The 19,664-nt window shown below is 38.8% G+C and overlaps 1 protein-coding gene across 5 annotated transcripts in view; it reads left to right on the forward strand.

The window, feature by feature from the left end:
* Positions 1 to 19,664, forward strand: part of LOC115223776 (ELKS/Rab6-interacting/CAST family member 1) — a 205,753-nt gene that overhangs the window by 86,122 nt on the left and 99,967 nt on the right. Inside the window, exon 1 of one of the 5 annotated variants that reach the window (XM_036513006.1) lies at positions 10,396 to 11,345. The exons of the other annotated variants lie outside the window; for them this stretch is intronic. Within the exon in view, the coding sequence (XP_036368899.1) occupies positions 11,328 to 11,345 (18 nt within the window). The 5' untranslated portion in view covers positions 10,396 to 11,327. Of the gene's footprint in view, positions 1 to 10,395; positions 11,346 to 19,664 lie in introns of those variants that run through there. 5 annotated transcript variants of the gene reach the window in all.

The following is a 19,664-nucleotide window of genomic DNA, read 5'->3' on the forward strand; positions in this document are numbered from 1 at the left end:
GTAGTGGTGGTGGTGGTATTCAGCTCCATCTGTGATCGAGCATCTCTAAACTGATTGTTCTTTGCTTTCAAAGACCTGTGTAGAATAAAAATATCCCCTACTTGAAAAATAGGTGTTAGTATCAGTGACAAAAAGGGCACCTGATCATAATTCTTTCTTAGATAAGTGTCTCCCCCACCCCGTGTACTAGGATGGTAGAACATGTTGAACAGGTGTGCTTCCCAACTAAATGATTCTGGGTTCAATCTCACTGTGTAGCAGCTTGAGCAACTATCCTCTGTTATAATTTTGGGCTGACAGAGGTCTTGTGAGTGGACTCAGTAGACAGAAACCGAAAGAAGCCCGTCATATGTATGTATATGGGTTGTACCGGTCTGTTTTGATGGTTGTAAACGAGTGTCACTGTCATACAAGCAGTGCCGTTCATTTCCAATGTTCTGCAAGAACATATCTGACCACGAGGAAATATTGTCTTGCTTGGAAACGAGTAAGAAAATGTGCCCCAAATAAACTCCATCTGACCCATGCAAGCATGAAAAAGTGGATGCTGAATGACGATGATATATATATATATATATATTTATGTCCTTTTAAACATTTCCATTTTAAATTGGAAATATAAAATTAAATAACTGAATTTTTAAGAAATAAATTTTATTAAAAGCAAAAAGAAGAGAATTCCATATCATGCAGTTAGAGTTATTATTCTCAAGAAGGCCATTCAGTAGAGGAAAACTGCTTTTGTATTAAAACATCTTGGTTACCTAAGGGTTTTGGATGAAGCGTACACTTTAGCATGTTTGAAAGAAAGATCCAAATTGGAAATTTCATTATCATTTAGTGACCAGCCAGACTGGTGCCAATTGTGTGTGTGTTGGCAGTACACATTGGAAATATAATGATGTGGCTGTTTGTTGGCAAAGTGGAGAGGATGATGTATGAATGTGTTCTGTTCTCCCTTGCCACTCCTAATGCTGTGGAATTGTATTTTTGTATTTGTGGTTTACGTGTGCAAGTGAAATTGCGAATAAATTAAACACTGTCTGCTGTATTCTGCATAAATAAGTTTCTTTTGACGAAGCAGCTATTTAAAATTTTTTTTTATTAGATAGTGAGAGGAATGGCCTTCCCTGGTATGTTTCCAGTTTGGGGTCTTCAACCGTTGCTATCCCCAAATCTCCGAGGGAGAAAGTGAGCCCGTTGCTTAATTTTGGCAGTGGATTAGCAAAGTTGTTAGCATATTGGACACTCTGAGTTCAAATAATGCTGAAGTCAATGTGGCCTTCAAGTGGAGGGAAATGGAAAATAAAGTATTATTATTATTATTATTATTACGTTTAAATATTTGTTGTGCAAGATTTTTTTATGTGAAGTCGTGTGTTGAAACAGATATTGTTATATTTCGGAATGGTCATATTGGCTAAACTGGCAAAATGACCATTCCGAAATATAACAATATTATTATTATTATTAAAACAGCAAGCTCCCTCCTTCTAAACTGTCACTAGCAAGGTTTCCTTACTTTGGGCCAGGTATCTCATTAAACCCTCGAGTTCGATACACAGTCAATTTTCCACACTTATCAGTCCCCTTTTTCTCCATTTGCCCTCTTCCTGTGCAGGCGATCAGTGTCTGTACCTGGATGATGGGCTCCATGCATCGTTAGGGGCTTTCTTGACTTCCTGTCTACCTCCTCCTTTGCGGCAAAATTTGAAACCATTATTATTATTATTATTATTATTATTATTATTCATGGATGTTATACCAGTCGACTCAACCAATTCTTCTCTCTTGTTTCCATGACATTAGCTGGATGAGAGGCAAGTCTCTCATTGGAAGTTTCACTTTGATAAAGTTTAAAAGAAAATTATGTTAGTGTTTTTATCCCCAATTTCATTTATAATAGGGAAGTCATGCGTTCATGTTACATGTGTTGTGTGTTCTGTGCTATATAATCTTATTGTGTATATAATCTTATTATACTTTATAATCTTGGCATGCTGCATACATGAATAGTTTAAGCTCTTTTTGAAATTGATCTAACGAGTATATAAAACTGGCGTGCAAGACAGGTTCGTTTTTGTTGTGAAGGTAGGATGGTGGGAATGGGTCTTGCTTTTGATGTTGTGGTAGTGGTAGTGTTGTTGTAGTGGTGACAGTTGATGTTGTGGTGATAGTCGTGTGTGATGACATGGCTCAGTGGTTAGAGTGTTGGGCTTGCAATTGTGAGGTTGTGAGTTTGACTCGTAGACTAGGCCGTGTGTTGTGTTCTTGAGCAAGACACTTTATTTTCACATTACTCCCGTTCACACATCTGTAGAAATGAGTTGCGACATCACTGGTACCAAGCTGTATCGGCCCCTTTGCCTTTCCCTTGGATAACATCAGTGGTGTGGAGAGGGAAGGCTGGTATGTATGGGCGACTGCTGGTCTTCCACAAAACAACCTCACCTGGACACTTGTACCTCCAAAGGGAACTTTCTAGGTGCAATCCCATGGTCATTTGTGACTGAAGGGAATCTTTAAGGTGATAGTTTCATTCTGGTAGCAGGTTTGGTATTGTTATTGCCATTTTGTCTTTGTAGTGGTGGTGGTGGTGGTGGTGGTGGTGATGGAAGCATTCAGCCAAGAAGCTAAATTCTCAGATACGAAATAAAGATGATATGAAGATGATGATGATGATGTTGGTTGTAGTAAAATATGAGTAAAAATGATAAAGCAACCAATACATGTTCAGATATTGGTTTCTATTGGTTCAGTGGAGATTTCATTTCTTGTGCTAATTACTGGTATTTTTTAATCAGTACCAACATCTCTGTTGAGTTGATGAATACAATGGTCTGCTTGGGTATCTAATCTTATTGAATATTTCCAAATGGGCAACATCTGGAGATAATTTTGAAATAAAAGCTTCAAGTTCAAGTCCAATGTGGGACTTTGAAACACAATGCAGATGTCATTGATACGGCATTAATAACATCGTTGATCATTGATAAGACCAAGAAAGGTCGAAATCACGTGACCTGGTGGTCTCGGCACTGGATGGAAATGGTAGCGATTTATCTCCTCATAAAGAAGAATGCATCAAAAAGCCAATAGGAGAGTCTTTCTCATGGTAACTACTGTAGTAACTTTTGTTCTAATCCAACATCTACATTTAATTGGGGGACAGTTGTTACTACAATGGAGAGGGGTTTTTTGAGGCAGTGTTTTACAGCTGGTTGCCTTTCCTGTTGCCAACATTTTTATTTGTCTCACACTACATCTAATGACATGGAATACTTCATCTTAAACTGAGACAGATTCTGAAATTTTATTCTTGGTTTTAATTTAAAAATTAAAGATTTCTAAATTTATTCTTTGTCAGAAATTGAAATTGTTTTTAGAAAATTAGGTTTTGGTATAATCATCTGAGAGATTTCATTGATCGACTTTTTCTCATAATCTGTATGTGAAGTGGCTACAACGAGAGAAACTTGGATTATCTAAAAATTGTTCCAAGGATCAATCCTAACCTATTCTCCAGTCCTTCTGCTCTCCAAAATATATCAACAGCAACACGTACACTCTTCATTCTCTGGTACAATTTCATTTAAACGCATTTAACGACTTAATCCATTATCATCTTTTACACACAGCAGAAATAGTTAAAATGTTCATAAGAGAGAGTGCTTTATAGGTAGAACCCTGCCAAATAACTCCCTGTTTCAGTGCTTCTTACTCTCCCTCTTGTACCTATATGTGTGTGTGTGTGTGTGTGTGTGTGTGTGTGTGTGTATTGTGTTGTCTATTTCTATCCATTGTATCTTTTTCTGTTGTCTCTCTCTCTCTCTCTCTTTCTCTATCTAGCAATTTATTTATTTCCTCTCTCTCTCTTTCTCTCTCTCTCTCTCTATCTATCTATCTATCTATCTGTCCGTCTATATATGTTTATCTGTCAACCTATATTTCCCTCTGTTTCTCTCTCTCTATCTTTTTTTTACCCTTTGTCTGTCTGTGTATCCAGGCTTTAAACATCTGTATAACACCATTCCAATCTCAATAGAATTATCAACATAAATGTTACATTTGTTTAATGTAGCATTGCAGACTTTGGTTGGTGCCTGAAACAGATGTTTTATATCTGCTGCCAATAACCAATGTTCTCTTAGCTAATTTTTGTTGCCATACAAACAGACACATTGACACAAGCACACACAAGCACTTCTGCAAATTGATACACACAAGGAGAAATACAGAAGTACATATGCACACACAATTGCAGACACAGACAGATACATGCATTCAAACACGAGTGGATTTGGTATATATATATATATATATGTGTGTGTGTTTGTGCCTACTTTTGTTCTGACATCACATGATGGTCGTAAACGAGCATCACCATACAGATGATAATTGTTCATTTCCCGTCTTTCATAAAAACCATGTCTGGCCAAGGGGGAAATATTCCCTTGCTTGGAAACGGATGAAGGTTGGTGACAGGAAGGGCACCCGGCTGTAGAAAACTCCCCTTAATAAGCTACGTTAAGTCCATGCAAGCATGGAAAAGCAGACATTAAGATGATGATGATGAGGAGGAGGATAAATGCATTCATCCATCCATTTACTGAGTATTCTCAGTTGTCCAGTGTATGTTGGACAACTGGTCAGAGATAGTATTTCATGTCCAGTTGTATGGTAAAAAGCTCACATTTCAACCACAGGGTTCCAGGTTCAGTTCCACTGTGTGACACCTTAGACAAGTGTTTTCTACAATAACCTTGAGCTAACCAAAGCCATGCGAGTGGATTTGGTACATGGAAACTGAAAGAAGCCCACATTTATTTCATGTTGCTCCAGTTCACTCAGCTGTAGAAATGAGTTGTGATGTCCCTGGTGCCAAACTGTATTGGCCTTCGTTTTTCCCTTGGATAACACTGGTGGCGTGGAGAGGGGAGGCTGGTATGCATGGGCGACTGCTGGTCTTCCATAAACAACCTTGCCCGGATTTGTGCCTGGGAGGGTTACTTTCTAGGTGCAATCCCACGGTCATTCATGACCAAAGGGGGTCTCAAAAGACAGGTGTATTTATATGTTGTGTGTATATGTATGGGTATATATTTGTACATATATATGTGTGTATGTATCGATGTATGGATATATATGCATATGAGTGTTTGTGTGTTCATGTGATCATGTGACTGGCCATACTATCAGATGTTGTTACACATCACTAGTCACAATGCACCTTCGTTTTAGTCTTCGACTGATTCACCCTGCTGGCTAGGCGAGCAGACTCCACTGATCAAAAGTGGGACTGGAGTAACGTGAAACGAAGTGTTACTTCAGCTTAACCCTTCAGCCATGTGCCCTCACAAGGGCATTTGTCTGGGGTGATAGTTTCTGTCAAAACACAAGTCGTTTAGCCTTGACTTCACCAAATACAACTGGTGACATCTTCCGTCAAACGCAACAGCTGAAGTCTTGGTTCCGTCAAACCTAACCAAAGACTTCAGTCAAACAATGTGTTTGGTCTTGATTCTATCAAAATCAACCGATAACAGGTTCCATGTTAATTCAACCGTCTTTGTTTGCCAAAGTTAAATAGCAGCCAAATATCCCTCTTCAAAAAGAGAAGGAAGGCACATTAAATCATGTACTCCTAGATACCTACTATTTGGATATCTTTGATCTTACATAGCTTAAACAACCAACTCGTAAAAACCCTTCTTAACCCTTTTGCATTCAGATTACTCTAGTGAGGGCACATGGCTTGGTGGTTAGGGTATTCAGCTCATGCTCACAAGGTCATGAGTTCAATTCCCAGTGGCACCTTGTGTCCTTGAGCAAGACATTTTATTTCACGTTGCTCTAAGTCCACTCAGCTGGCAAAAATGAGTCATACCAGTAATTCAAAGGGGGGCCAACCTTGTCACATTTTGTGTCATGCTGGATTCCTCTGAGCAGCCTGTTTAAGTGGTATATGTGTCTGTGGAGTACTCAGCCACTTGTATGTTAATTGGAACACTTGTCGTGGCCAATGGAATGCCTGTGATAAAACATAACTGTCAAGTCTCAGGATTATTTTTCCACATTTTTGATTAATCGTGTGTTTTCTTGTAGTTTTGAAATTTTAACGATGTGATTGCTTATTTTTAGATTGACATTGCTGGGTATGTGTGAGAGGCTGGATCTGATCAGTTTTAACATAAAACGTGTTGAATATCTGAACCAGATGTGGTCTGGTTTAAATGTTAAGGGGTTAAGTTGGACCCCAAACTCTCCCCTTCCTCATCAGTTGTCCAATTCTTTGAATCCATCAGTTTATCAAATACAACTCAGAATAAATAAATAAATGAAGATTGATGCTGAACAAACAAACATTTGAGTTCTAATTTCTTCAAATTATTTATTTATTCGTTTTCTATTTTTATTTACTTATTTTGAGGAATTAGCCAATTTAATATTCATGGCCAAATTCGGTTGGATATTAGCCATTGTTTACTATAACAACGCTCATTAAACTACTTTGCTAAATCAGCCTTTAACGGCTTTTAACAGAGCTGCCTACCTTGAGACGGGAATATTTTGGCAAGGCTCTTTATTCTGCTCCTGCTCAACGTCTCTATCACCTCCACCTCTCTCTTTCCCTTTCTCTCTCTCTCTCTCTCTCTTCTCCCTTCTCCTCTCTCTCTCTTTCCCTTTCTCTCTCTCTTTCCCTTTCTCTCTCTCTCTTCTCTCTCTCTCTCTCTTTCCCTTTCTCTCTCTCTTTCCCTTTCTCTCTCTCTCTTCTCTCTCTCTCTTTCCCTTTCTCTCTCTCTCTTCCTCTCTCTCTCTCCCTTTCTCTCTCTCTCTCCCTTTCTCTCTCTCTCTCCCTTTCTCTCTCTCTCTCCTCTCTCTCTCTCTCTTTCCCTTTCTCTCTCTCTCTCTCTCTCTCTCCCTTTCTCTCTCTCTCTCCTCTCTCTCTCCTTCTCTCTCTCCTCTCTCTCTCCTTTCTCTCTCTCCTCTCTCTCTCTCTCTCTCTCTCTCTCTCTCCTCTCTCTCCCTTTCTCTCTCTCTCCTTCTCTCTCTCTCTCCTCTCTCTCCTTCTCTCTCTCTCTCCTTCTCTCTCTCTCTCTCTCCTTCTCTCTCTCTCTCACTCAATATGTCTCTGTAGATTCTCTCTGACACTTAAGTTGTTTGATTCTGCTATGTTAATTTGATTGTAAAGGGTGTGTTGTATGTGTGTGTGTGTCTGTTTGTGTATTTATGTTGTGTGTGTGTGTGTGTGTGTCTGTCTGTGTATGTACATAAGAGAGAGAATGTTATACATTTGTGTTGTGTGTATATAATTGTATGTATTTGTTTGTCTTGTGTTAAGGATTGTGTATGAGTGTGTGTTTAAAAACTTTGTAATCAGATTGAGAGGATAAAGACAATTGAGATGCCAATAAGGTTGACATTTCCTCTTCATTCTTTGACTTAAAATACCAGTAATTTACTGGTTCTTTCCATTTTGCTGTCTAAGTTAATATTGAGTATTTGTGTGGCAGTCTTTGATGTTTTGTTTTTAACTTGTCATATAGTGGATAGCCAGAAACACTAGTACAGGGATTCCCAATGTGGGGCATGCACCCCACCAGTGGGGCCTGGGAACAAAGTCCTTATTAAAGTGATTCTCTTTTTTTCTTACTCAATAATGTTTTTTTTTTTTTGTACTCAGTATGGTGCAGGAGTGGCTGTGTGGTAAATAGCTGGCTTACCAACCACATGGTTCCGGATTCAGTCCCACTGCATGGCATCTTGGGCAAGTGTCTTCTACTATAACTTGGGGCCGACCAAAACCTTGTGAGTGGATTTGGTAGACGGAAACTGAAAGAAGCTCGTCATATATATATATATGTATGTATGTGTGTGTGTCTGTGTTTGTCCCCCCAACATCACTTGACAACAGATGCTGGTGTGTTTACATCCCCCGTAACTTAGCAGTTCGGCAAAGGAGACCGATAGAATAAGTACTAGGTTTAGAAAGAATAAGTCCTGGGGTCAATTTGCTCGACTAAAGGCAGTGCTCCAGCATGGCTGCAGTCAAATGACTGAAACAAGTAAAAGAGAGAGTATTAAATAAAAGAATTACCGGTAGATTCTTTTGTATTAAATAATTGTGATAAAATATTAAAAATAAATTGTTTATTTTACCAACCACCAGAGGAGCATAGATTTTTCTGGAAAGTTATGGTGGTGTCTGGTGAAAAATTGGTTGGGAAACACTGTACTGGTCATTAGAAGCAACCCCCCCCCTGTTGTCTTGCCAGTCATAACAATCAGCCCCTAACTCTAAGTACAAGTCATTGAGAAAGCCTGTATGGGTTCACCTGAACCATTAGAAATAAGAACCAAATCGCCCTTAAATCATATACAATCATCTTTAAAAAAGATCACACTAGATAGTTTCACTGTGCTTGAATATGAAGACGGCATGGTCATGGCTGGAATATTTTTGATAATATGTCTACAGTATCACAACAGATTTAGGATTAAATAGCAAAACTTGAATACAGGACAGCCTGTATGCTGTCACTTGACCTCCAAGAAAAAGCAGTCAAATCTCAAATCTCATCTGGCTTTCTTAAAAAATTCAAGTATATATATATTAGATACTGTAGTTTTAAATACGGTGTGTCTGAAAATAGAATTGGGACAATCACAGTTGGAGCACCTTTAGAATGTCTTTGATCACAAGCCAGCTCGATCAGAGCAGACCCAGGGCTAAACAAAAGCAACAAGTGGGAATGTTCCCACAACAAAGAAATTTAGCAGAAATAGACTTGATTAAAGAATTTTGGACTTGACAGATGAGAGTAAGAAATAGGATTTTGACATAAATCGAGAGGAATGGGAAATGGAGTCGATCAGGGTTAAAATGTCCAAGACACAGTGTATATCTTAATGGCGGCACCTCTACAGTTTCTTCAGGTTTTGAGCAAAGAAACTCTGTTCTTGTTTTGTGAAACCCTGTCCTACTTGGTTTTAAGATCTCGATTTTGTTGTGGTTGGTGGATGGTCATGATTGGAAGATCAGGGCTGATCTGATGCTAAACAGCGTAAGATTGGATCTACAAATCTATAGAGAAAGGAGTTATATTGTCAACTAGATCAGAGCAAGTAAATAACAGTTTTATTGTATCTTGGGAAGGTCACTAAGCCAACAATAAACTCATGCACTGGTTCAATTTCACTTCTTTATAATTCATCAATTAGTTAGTGATTTAACCAACTAATTAATCTGTTGTTTGACCAGCCGTACAACTACATAAATATAGAACCTAAAACTGAAGGACGGACAGTCCTGAAGCTGACCCGGAGTAGTGAGAGAGAATGTCATTAAAGTGGATGAAAGGACTGGCAGACACAGCTGATTGATTGATTAACCAAATGATTAATTAATTAAGCAATCAATTGGTTAAATAACCAAATGATGAATAATGAAAATGTGAAAAACAATCAGTGTGTGTTTATTATTGACATAGTGACCCTCCCAATGAACACTAAAATCTGTTTCAACCTATGAGTTCACACCAAGGATCTCATAAGCCAAATGCAAAAATAAAAGAACTCGCTTTATTGTCCCAGAATGGATGAAATGTCAGCAGTGGCAGATATTGAACCCTGGACCAAAAGGAGCACAACTACCTTCCATCAGCCATCTTGACCACTGAGCTATCAATTCTGTCCAAATAATGCTGGCTGGTCTGACCACTTCCTTCCTTTTGTCTTTCCTTTCTCCTCTCACTACCATTGTTATTATTATTATTCTCACTTTTCCGTCTCTCTCTCTTCTCTTCTCTCCATCCTCGTCATCTGATATCCCCCCTCATCCTTCCTCTCTTGCCTGCTACTGCCATAACTGTTACCATTTAACCACCACTACCACTGCTACTACTTACACGCTGTATCCACTACTACACTTACTATTACTGTCCTCATCAACACCACACTACTACTACTACTACTACTACTACTTTCACTTTCCTCTCTTACCACTCCCACTATTACTACACTATTGTACTTCCTCCTCTTCCTCATCCTCTTCCTCCTCCCACTTTTCATTCATTTAATGAAAACCAGGAAGAAAGAGATGAAGGCAAAACCCACCAGAATCAATCAATCAATCAATCAATAACACACAACAGTGCAAACAGCAACTGCACATTTTAGATATTTATTACTGCTTATTTCTTATTTCTTCTCTCTCTTTCTTTTTCCTTTTATTTCTCTGTCATTTTGTCTTTCATTCCTCTTCGTTTCAGTTTCCTTCCTTTTTCTTTCATTCCTAGTTTCACTTTCGTTTTCTCCTTCGTATTCTTCCGTTCTCCCTTTCTTTCTCTCCTCATTCCTCACTTTTCCCCAGTTTCTCTTTTTCTTTTCTCCTTCAAATTCTGCCGCCTTTCGATTTCTCTCTCATCAATGAACATGCTTGCACATTGAAGTGCATCTGCTCGTGTCTTGCATCACTGCACTATTTACATTACCACCACCACCCTCATCACTATCAACCATTGTCACCACCAACATCATCCGTATAGCTTATTATCATCCGGAACTCCATATTATTATTATCATTATTATCATCGTTGTTGTTGTCATTGTCAGCATTGTTGTTGTCGTCATCGTTTACCGAAGCCCAGTCCACGACCTTCGGCTGCCCATCGTCTCCCTTCCAGCTTCCGAGTCTCCTTTGCACGGAATTGCCGGGATTTTGTTGTATTGAAATTCTATTTTTTTTTGTTGCTTTCTTTAGATTTTTATTATTTTTAATGCATTACATGGTCTTTAATGAAGCTGAGAAAAGCATGAATACCTCGACATCCCATCACACTGTGGCAACATGCCTCTATAGGAAACCCCCAGTGACATCATTTGCATTATTATTCTTATTGCTTTTTATTCTTACAGATTATTATTGATAATAATAACATTATTACTTTTCCCAATTATCATTATAATTATCATCATTTACAATAGCATTATTAAACTATTAGCACTGCACACACACAAACACTTATGCATACACTCACACATATACACACCTCCATATACACACATATACACACCTATATACTTGGGGTTCAGCTGTGCTGGTCAGTCACCTGGTCCTGGACGGTCAGTTTAGCAGTTACTTGGATTAGTGGGTGTGTCATTGGATTTTGATAATTTTTACATTTCTTGGATCTTAAAAAGACAAAAAAGAAACCCCAAAATCCCACACATTCCGTGGAGGTGGGCAAAATAGCAACACCTTTACCTGCAAAGAAGGAAAGTAGGAAAGAAACAAATTAATCTAATTGGACAACAAAACAACAATAATGTTAAGCAGATTGTGGGTAAGTACCAAATACTTAGAACACTTGTTGCTGTTGTTCTTGTTATCCTTGTATTTCCTGAAAAAGTTAGATTGTGTGTATGTATGTGTGTGTGTGATGATGATATGTATATATATATATATATATATATATATATATGTATATGTATGTATATGTATGTATATATTGGTGCAGGTGTGGCTTTGTGGTAAGAAGCTTGCTTCCCAACCACATGGTTCTGGGTTCAGTTCCATTGTGTGTCACCTTGGGTAAGTGTCTTCTACTAAAGCCTTGGTCCGAACAAAACCCTTGTGAGTAGACTTAGTAGATGGAAACTGAAAAAAGCTTGCTGTGTATATATGTATGCGTGTGTGTCTGTCTTTGACCCCCCACCACTGCTTGACAACTGGTGTTGGTGTGTTTATGTCCCCATAACTTAGCAGTTTGGCAAAAGAAACTGACAGAATAAGTACCAGACTTAAGAAAAAGTAAGTACTGGGGGTCAATGCATTCGATTAAAAATTCTTGAAAGTGGTGACTGAAACTAGTAAAAGAGAAAAGACACACACACACACATATATACATACATATATATATATATATATATATATATATATATATATATATGCACACACACACATACATATATGATATATATATATAATATATATATATATATATATATATATATGCACACACACACACACATACATATATTGATATATATATATATATATATATATATATATATATATATATATGTATACATACATACATATATGTAGGTATATATGCATTCGAGTGTGTATGGGTTTATCTAAGTATAGGTGTTTGCATGCATGTTTGTCTCTGCAAATATAACCGTGTGTGTATATAAATATATAGCTGAGTATTCAGGTATAGATGTGTTTAGTTCAATGTGTGTGTGTGCATAGGTGTAGATGTATTGGTTTGTGTGTGTGTGTATGTAGCTCTCGGTGTGAGGGTGTATAAGTGCGAGTGTAGATGTGTTTGCACAGTGATATTTGTATGAATGGAACTGATGCAGACGGGTGTATATTGACACATGTATTTGTGTGTATTGTATAAGTGTTCAATGTGTGAATACATGATTGCACACACACACACACAGAAATGTGTGTTTTGTGTGTGTGTGTGTGTGTGTGTGTGTGTATGCTCTGTGTTACATATTCGAGATTTTTCTATTCCTATCAATTGAAAAGTTCCTTGTTTTGAGATGAGTTGACATGTGAAGTACGTGTATCTCTTATCTGCTTTGTCCGTGTGTGTGTGTATATATATATTTTCTTTATTTTTCTTTATTTACTTCTTTCAGTCATTACACTGTGACCATACTGGAGCATTGTCTTTTTTCATCAAATGAATACACCCCAGTACTTACTCTTTGTTAAGCCTGATACATAGTCTATCGGTCTATTTTGCTGAACTGCTAAGTTATGGCAAGTGGTTGTCAAGTGGTACTGGGGGACAAAGACACACACACACATACAACAGGCTTCTTTCAGTTTCTGTCTACCAAATCCACTCACAAGGCTTTGGTTGGCCCGAGGCTATTGTAGAAGATACTTACCTAAGGTGCCATGCAGTGGGATTGACCCTGGAACCATGTGGTTGGGAAGTAAGCTACTTACCACACAGTCACACCTTATGTGTGTGTGTGTGTGTCTAAGTATGTACTGAATAAGTTGTTACGGTGAAATTCGAAGTCCCAGTCAATTTTAATGTGATAAGCAAATTTTACTCAGCTGATAGTGTAAATGTCCCATCGTGACTAAATGGTTGATGGTATCTGATTTTTATTGATTAACGATACTGAATATTACACACACACACACACTGACACATCGTGTGTGTGTGTACACGTATATAAACACAGAGTTGTGTGTGTGTGTGTGTGTATGCATATAGACACATAGAACTGTGTGTGTGTGTTGTACGGCAGAAGCCAATAAAGTGTCGGGGAATGTTAGGTGATGTGGTCTAACATGTGATGTATGACAGTCTGATGGATATTGTGAGACTATGAAGGTGACGGAGATGGGGATTGTGGCGGTGGGGGTTTTGTTGTGATGGCGAGGGTAACGGTGGTTGTGATGGTGTTGTGGTGAGGGAGGTGATGTGGTGTTGTCGGCGGGGGTGGTGGTGGTGTCCATATCCTTATGTTTTGTGTTCCTTAATACAGTTCAGTATAATGATGCTGTTTATCTCTTGGTCAATGGTACCAACTCTGATTAAACAGATCTCTCATCAAAGGCCTTCCAACCATGACCATCTCATCTTTTCCCTATGTGAAAATCTAGGGCCATATTAACATGTCCTTTTTTCTTCTAAAATTTTGGGTGTCATTTTAAGATTTGGCTGTTATTTCTAGCAGGTCATATGACAACATGCATGCTCTGTCTAGCACATTGCTTTGTGTGCAGTGTGGTGACGATGGTGGTGGTGATGGTGTCGTGTTCTGTGGGGTGGGCCAGGGTGGCATCATGTAACATGGTGTAGCATTATGTAATGTGATGTAAACTTGGCTTTCAACCAACTTTTTTTTCCATATATGAGCAAGCACAAAACTTGAAATGTACAGGTGTGTGTGTGTAAGTGTATGCATGTGTGGTGTGTGTGTGTGTGTGTGTGTGTGTGTGTGCACTTGTGCTTTATGCCTGCATGCATGTGTAAAGAACGGTATTATTATTTTATTGTTTTACTTGTTTTGATCATTGGACTGTGGCCATGCTGTAGCACTGTCCAGAAGGTTTCAGTTGATCAAATTATTTCCAGTGCATATTCTTAAGTTTGGTACTTATTCTATCAGCATCTTTTTGCCAAACTACTAAATTGTGGGAATGTAAACAAACCAACACCGGTTGTCAAGCTGTAAGGGACAAACACTTATGTGCACACACACACACACATGAATAGACAATGGTTTAGGCAAGTTTTTTCTTTTTCTGTCAAATTTACTTGCAAAGGATTGGACGGTTCAGGACCATAGCAGAAATCATTTACCAATACACAACACAGTGGGATTTGAACCCAGAACTCTATGGTTGTGAACTAAACTTCTTACCATGCAGTCATGCTTTATGCTTTTGGTTTCTTTTTTGTTTATTTTTAATGCCTTTTTCCAAAGGGTATTAACTGTTTAAAACTTGAGGGCCAAAATTGAAACCAGGGTTTGGGGCATCAGTTACAGGACATGGGAGTCGCTTTCCAGATATTTCTCACAATGTTTAGTGTCCTGACCAGGGTCAGTGTTATACCCACGCCACTTTATCTAAATAAACTTTCCTCATTCAATGTGTTCGGGAACAGGCCTGTCAGGGTAATATTCCCTGTGGCGTTGTCTGAAAGATGGTTACATGAATGAATATGTGGCTGTGTTCATATCAATATGTATTTGGGTAATATGTTTTTGTGCTTATATATAACACACACACACACACACACACACATTCATGAGTCATCATCTTAATCATCCTTTCAGAATCTTTTCCATTCTTGTATGGGTTGGGTGCTGTTGGTTGAGGAATGGCTTCTCTGGCTAGATGCCCTTCCTGTCCCCAACTTTCACTTATTTCCAAACAAACTAATCATATTTCCCCGTGGCTAGACAATTTCTTACACAATATTGGAAATGAATGACGCTGCTTGTATGACAGTGAGACTCCTTTACGACTATCATGTGATGTCAAAACAAAACGAGACAAACGTACTTTTGCTTAACCCTCCCCCCCACACACACATGCATGCATCCATGACAGGCTTCTTTCATTATCTATTTGCTGAATCCACTCACGAGGCTTTAGTTGGCCCAGGGCTACACTAGAAGATGCTTGCTCAAGGTGTCACACAGTGGGACTGAACCTAAAACCATGTGGTTTGAAAGCATAACCACTACCACACTTGTGTGTGTCTGTGTGTACACTGTAAGGTAAGAAGTTTGCTTCCCAACCACATGGTTCTGGGTTCAGTCCCACTGCATGGCACCTTGGGAAAATGCCTTCTACTGTAGCCTCAGGATTTGGTTGACAGAAACTGAAAGCAGCCTGTCGTATATATGTGTGTGTATATATATATATATATATATATTTCTTTACTGCCCACAGGGGGCTAAACATAGAGGGGACAAACAAGGACAGACAAATGGATTAAGTCGATTACATCAACCCCAGTGTGAAACTGGTACTTAATTTATCGACCCCGAAAGGAAGAAAGGCAAAGTCGACCTCGGCGGAATTTGAACTCAAAGTGTAACGGCAGACGAAATACCACAAAGCATTTCGCCTGGCGTGTTAACGTTTCTGTGTGTATATGTGTGTGTGTGTATGTGACTTTTTGTATGTGTTTGTCCCCCACCATGTGAACACACCAACAACTGGTGTTGATGTGTTCACATCCTTGTAACCTAGCAGTTTGGCAAAAAGAGACTGATTGAATAATTACTGCGCTTTACAAAAAAATTATAAGTACTGGGGTCGATAAGTTCAACTAAATTTCTTCAAGTCATTGCCCCAGCTGCAGTCTTATAACAGAAACAAGTAAAAGAGAAAAGATTGTGTGTGTGTGTGATTATGAAATACAGTCCATCAGAGATGTCTATGGCCCTAGTCCCACTGCGTGGCACCTTGTGTAAGTTTCTTTTACTATAGCCTTGGGCTGACCAAAGCCTTGTGAGTGGCTTTGGTAAATGGAAAATGAAAGAAGCCTGTCATATATATATATATATATAATTGTTTGTGTGTTTGCCCCCCCCCCCCAAATCTCTTGACAACCGATGCTGGTGTGTTTACATTCCCGTAACAACATAGTGGTTCGGCAAAAGAGACCAATGGAATAAGCACAAGGCTTACGAAGAATAAGTCCTGGGGTCGATTTGTTCGACTAAAGGTGGTGCTCCAGCATGGCCGCAGTCAAATGACTGAAACAAGTAAAAGACTAAAAGAATTAATTTAGGAATTCCAGCTGAGAAATTCTTTGCCATTATTCACACTGTTTCGTTATTTGCCTCAATATTGATTTGAAGGATGTTAATGTTTTAAATCAATGCAACGTTGATAATATTATGTAAAGAATCATATTGTATGTAAGACTATAATATGTCTTACGTATGTGAGTGGTGATGGCCGTGGGGGACAGTCAGAATGGTTAACTTGTAAAGGTACTGTTTTATGTGGTTCATCATCCTGCCAGAAATAGTAGCCAAATCTCCTGTGTCAAGAGAAAACAAGATGAGATGGTCATGGTTGGAATGCTTTTGATTCCAGGCTTGGGCAATCAAAGCCAACTTGGAATTCAACAGTAATGCTAAAAGCAAGAGTACCACTGTCAGGGCCGATGTTTACTCCAGCTGGAATCTTATAGGGATATTGTTACCAGTAACCACATTTGCTTCTCTACACACATTATATAATGTATATGTATTTGTGTGTATATTATATGAACATTACCTCTAATTGTATATTATATGTCCCTGTATGTATATGTGTATATGCATGTATGTATATATATATACATGCACTTACACACATGTGAATGAACATATGTTTATATATGAATGTATGTACATATATGTATGCATGTCTATGTGTGTATGTATATACATGCACACACATGCACACACACATGCACACACACATACACACACATATATACACATATACACACTGGTGGTGCTATTAAGTTAGACATGGCCTGAGCCAGTACTGGCCAAAACTTATCTATGTATATATATATATATAAACATACATATTATATACTAGTTTAAAAGCAGCAATCCATGCGTACTTTTTTAAGCTAGCTCCTGTGGAGGGCTAAATGGGCCTGTAGCCCTAAACTGAAGAGAGGTAAATAGCATGACTCTAATACATCTATAATAAGTACCTGGTGGTGTTTGATCAGAGATTAAGGATGGATGAGGATTAATTTTGTAAAGCAATCATTCTATTGTTTCAGTCCTTGAATTCCAACTGTTGGCCAATTTGTCCCCAAAGTTCTCATCTTGATGTAAAATTAATGGAGCGACTGTCATTTATCTCGCCTTTGATCTCTGGACATCATCTGACCAACACCAACCAAGATGACTTGTGACTTATATCTGTCTTTGTTTAATTATCAAGATGACAGGCAGTATAGATCCATATAGTCACTTGTCTGATATATGGTTGGCACAAGAGATGTTAAAGGTCTTTCACAGAAGTTGAGTGTATTTGCTGTCTAGTGATTGCTGTTTGTCCACTGTAAAACACCAGAATTCAGAACTGTAGAATCTACTGTGGCACAAAACAGGTTTCGTTTTAGGTCACATGACTGTCGCATTTTCCAAATTTTCCCTGGCTTGTTGGATGCTGACCATGTTATCGCTTTATGAATGTTAACATTTGTGCTGAGAGAGGGAATATGAGGGCTCAGGTCACAAAAATGAACAACTGACTCAATGGACCCCAGTGAAAATGTAAGATTGTTCACACTAGCAGTTTCACCAATGATTATGGTCTTTGTGTTTGAACGATTCATTGAGAGATCAACTTCAGCGGCAGTTGACTCTGGGTTTGTGAGGAAAGTTTAAGCATCTGTGTTTGTCGTATGTGGGACGAGTGCGATGTCATCTGTGAAATCAAGGAGAGTAAATGTCCTGAATATGGACTGGCAAACCGTGCAGGCAGCCCAAGCCCATAGCCAGAAAAAAATTCAACCCTTTAGCATTCAAACCAACCATATCTGGCCCAGTCAGCTAGATCTGACTTCTCACACCTACCCTACAATGGTGTGGGTTTGTTACATCTCTGCAACCTAGTGGTTCAGCAAAAGTGACAGATAAAACTCTTCAAGGTAGTGCCCCAGCATGACCGCAGTTCTAATGACTGACACAAGTAAAAGAACAAAAGTATCCATGCACATATATATCTCCATATATAGACACACGTATTTACACGCATCCAAGCGCAGATATATTTATAAGTAGGTTTACATAAACTTGAAAACAATTTGCTGAAATTAAAAATAGAAATGAAGTCAACATTGGAATAAAGCAGCACATCTTTTTCCGAACATGTTGCACTCTGTGTGTGGGGGGAGAGGGGTGGGGTGGGGGGACGAGTGCACGCACGCGTGTGCTTGTGTGTATGTAATACATACATTCGCATTGTATGCACACACAGACATGCACGAGTGTATATGTGTGTGTGAGGTTTCAGTCACTTAGCAAAAATAGACAACTCAAAATAGGAATATTATTTTCAGAAATTACTTACTGTTTGCTGGTTGTTGTTGTTGTTGTTATTATTGTTATTATTATTATTATTATATTATAGAAGGAATGTTTGATTTGTCTGCAATTGCTTTTACCATGGCAACACCTCTTCCTTTGACATCATATCACACACACACACGTGTGTGTGTATTTGTGTACATATGTGTGTGTGTGTGTGTGTGTGTATGCCTATACAACATAAGTATGCACATGTTTGAGTGTGTGTGTGTGTGTGTGTACAGGTATGGTTGTATGGTTAAGAAGTTTGCTTTGCAGCCGACAGGTTCCACGTTCAATCCCTTGCTGTATTGCATCTTGGGAGAGTAAGGGACTTTTATCATAGCCTCAAGCCGACCAAAACCTTAATCATCATCATCATCGTTGAATGTCTGTTTTCCATGCTGGCATGGGTTGGATGGTTTGACCAGAGATGGCAAGCTGGAGAGCTGCATAAGGCTCCAGTCTATGCAGTGGCAGCACCCGTGCTTTTTACATGGCACCAGCGCAGGACTCTTGAAGGCCAATCCTCACTGCCAGGGGGAGCAGCCTAGGTTTTCTTGACACACTTCTGCTGTGGAGAATGGATCTTCTCAATGTGATTCGGTACATAATGGCCCCTGCCTGTAATTTGGAAGTTCTGTCTTGTCACATGCTATGTCATGCCATTTCTTTTCAGAGAAATATACTGAGGAATACTCAGCCAGCTATATGCTAACTGTATGAGTAGGTATTTGAGTTGATTAAAGAACTTGAAACCCATCATTGAGTACACCCATGAACAAATACCTGTCACTGTTGTTATGTGTGTGAGTGTGTGTGTAAACAGTGTGTTATTTATTTTTTTTATATTTCTTACTGGTTTCAGTAATTGGGCTGTGGCCATGCTGGGGCATTGCCATCAACAGCTTTTCTTTTTATTCCACTCTCGTTATGATCTTACTTAGATCTTTCCAGAAGTTTATCATTTAAGTATATGTGTACGTTTCTAGACATGCAACTATACGCATGAGAATGCAAACATAAAACAAGTCATACTAATGTGCAGATGCACTGACTCCAAATGCTGCTTATGT

Source organism: Octopus sinensis, linkage group LG24 (genome assembly GCF_006345805.1).
Source record: "Octopus sinensis linkage group LG24, ASM634580v1, whole genome shotgun sequence".
Taxonomy (NCBI): Eukaryota; Metazoa; Mollusca; class Cephalopoda; order Octopoda; family Octopodidae; genus Octopus; species Octopus sinensis.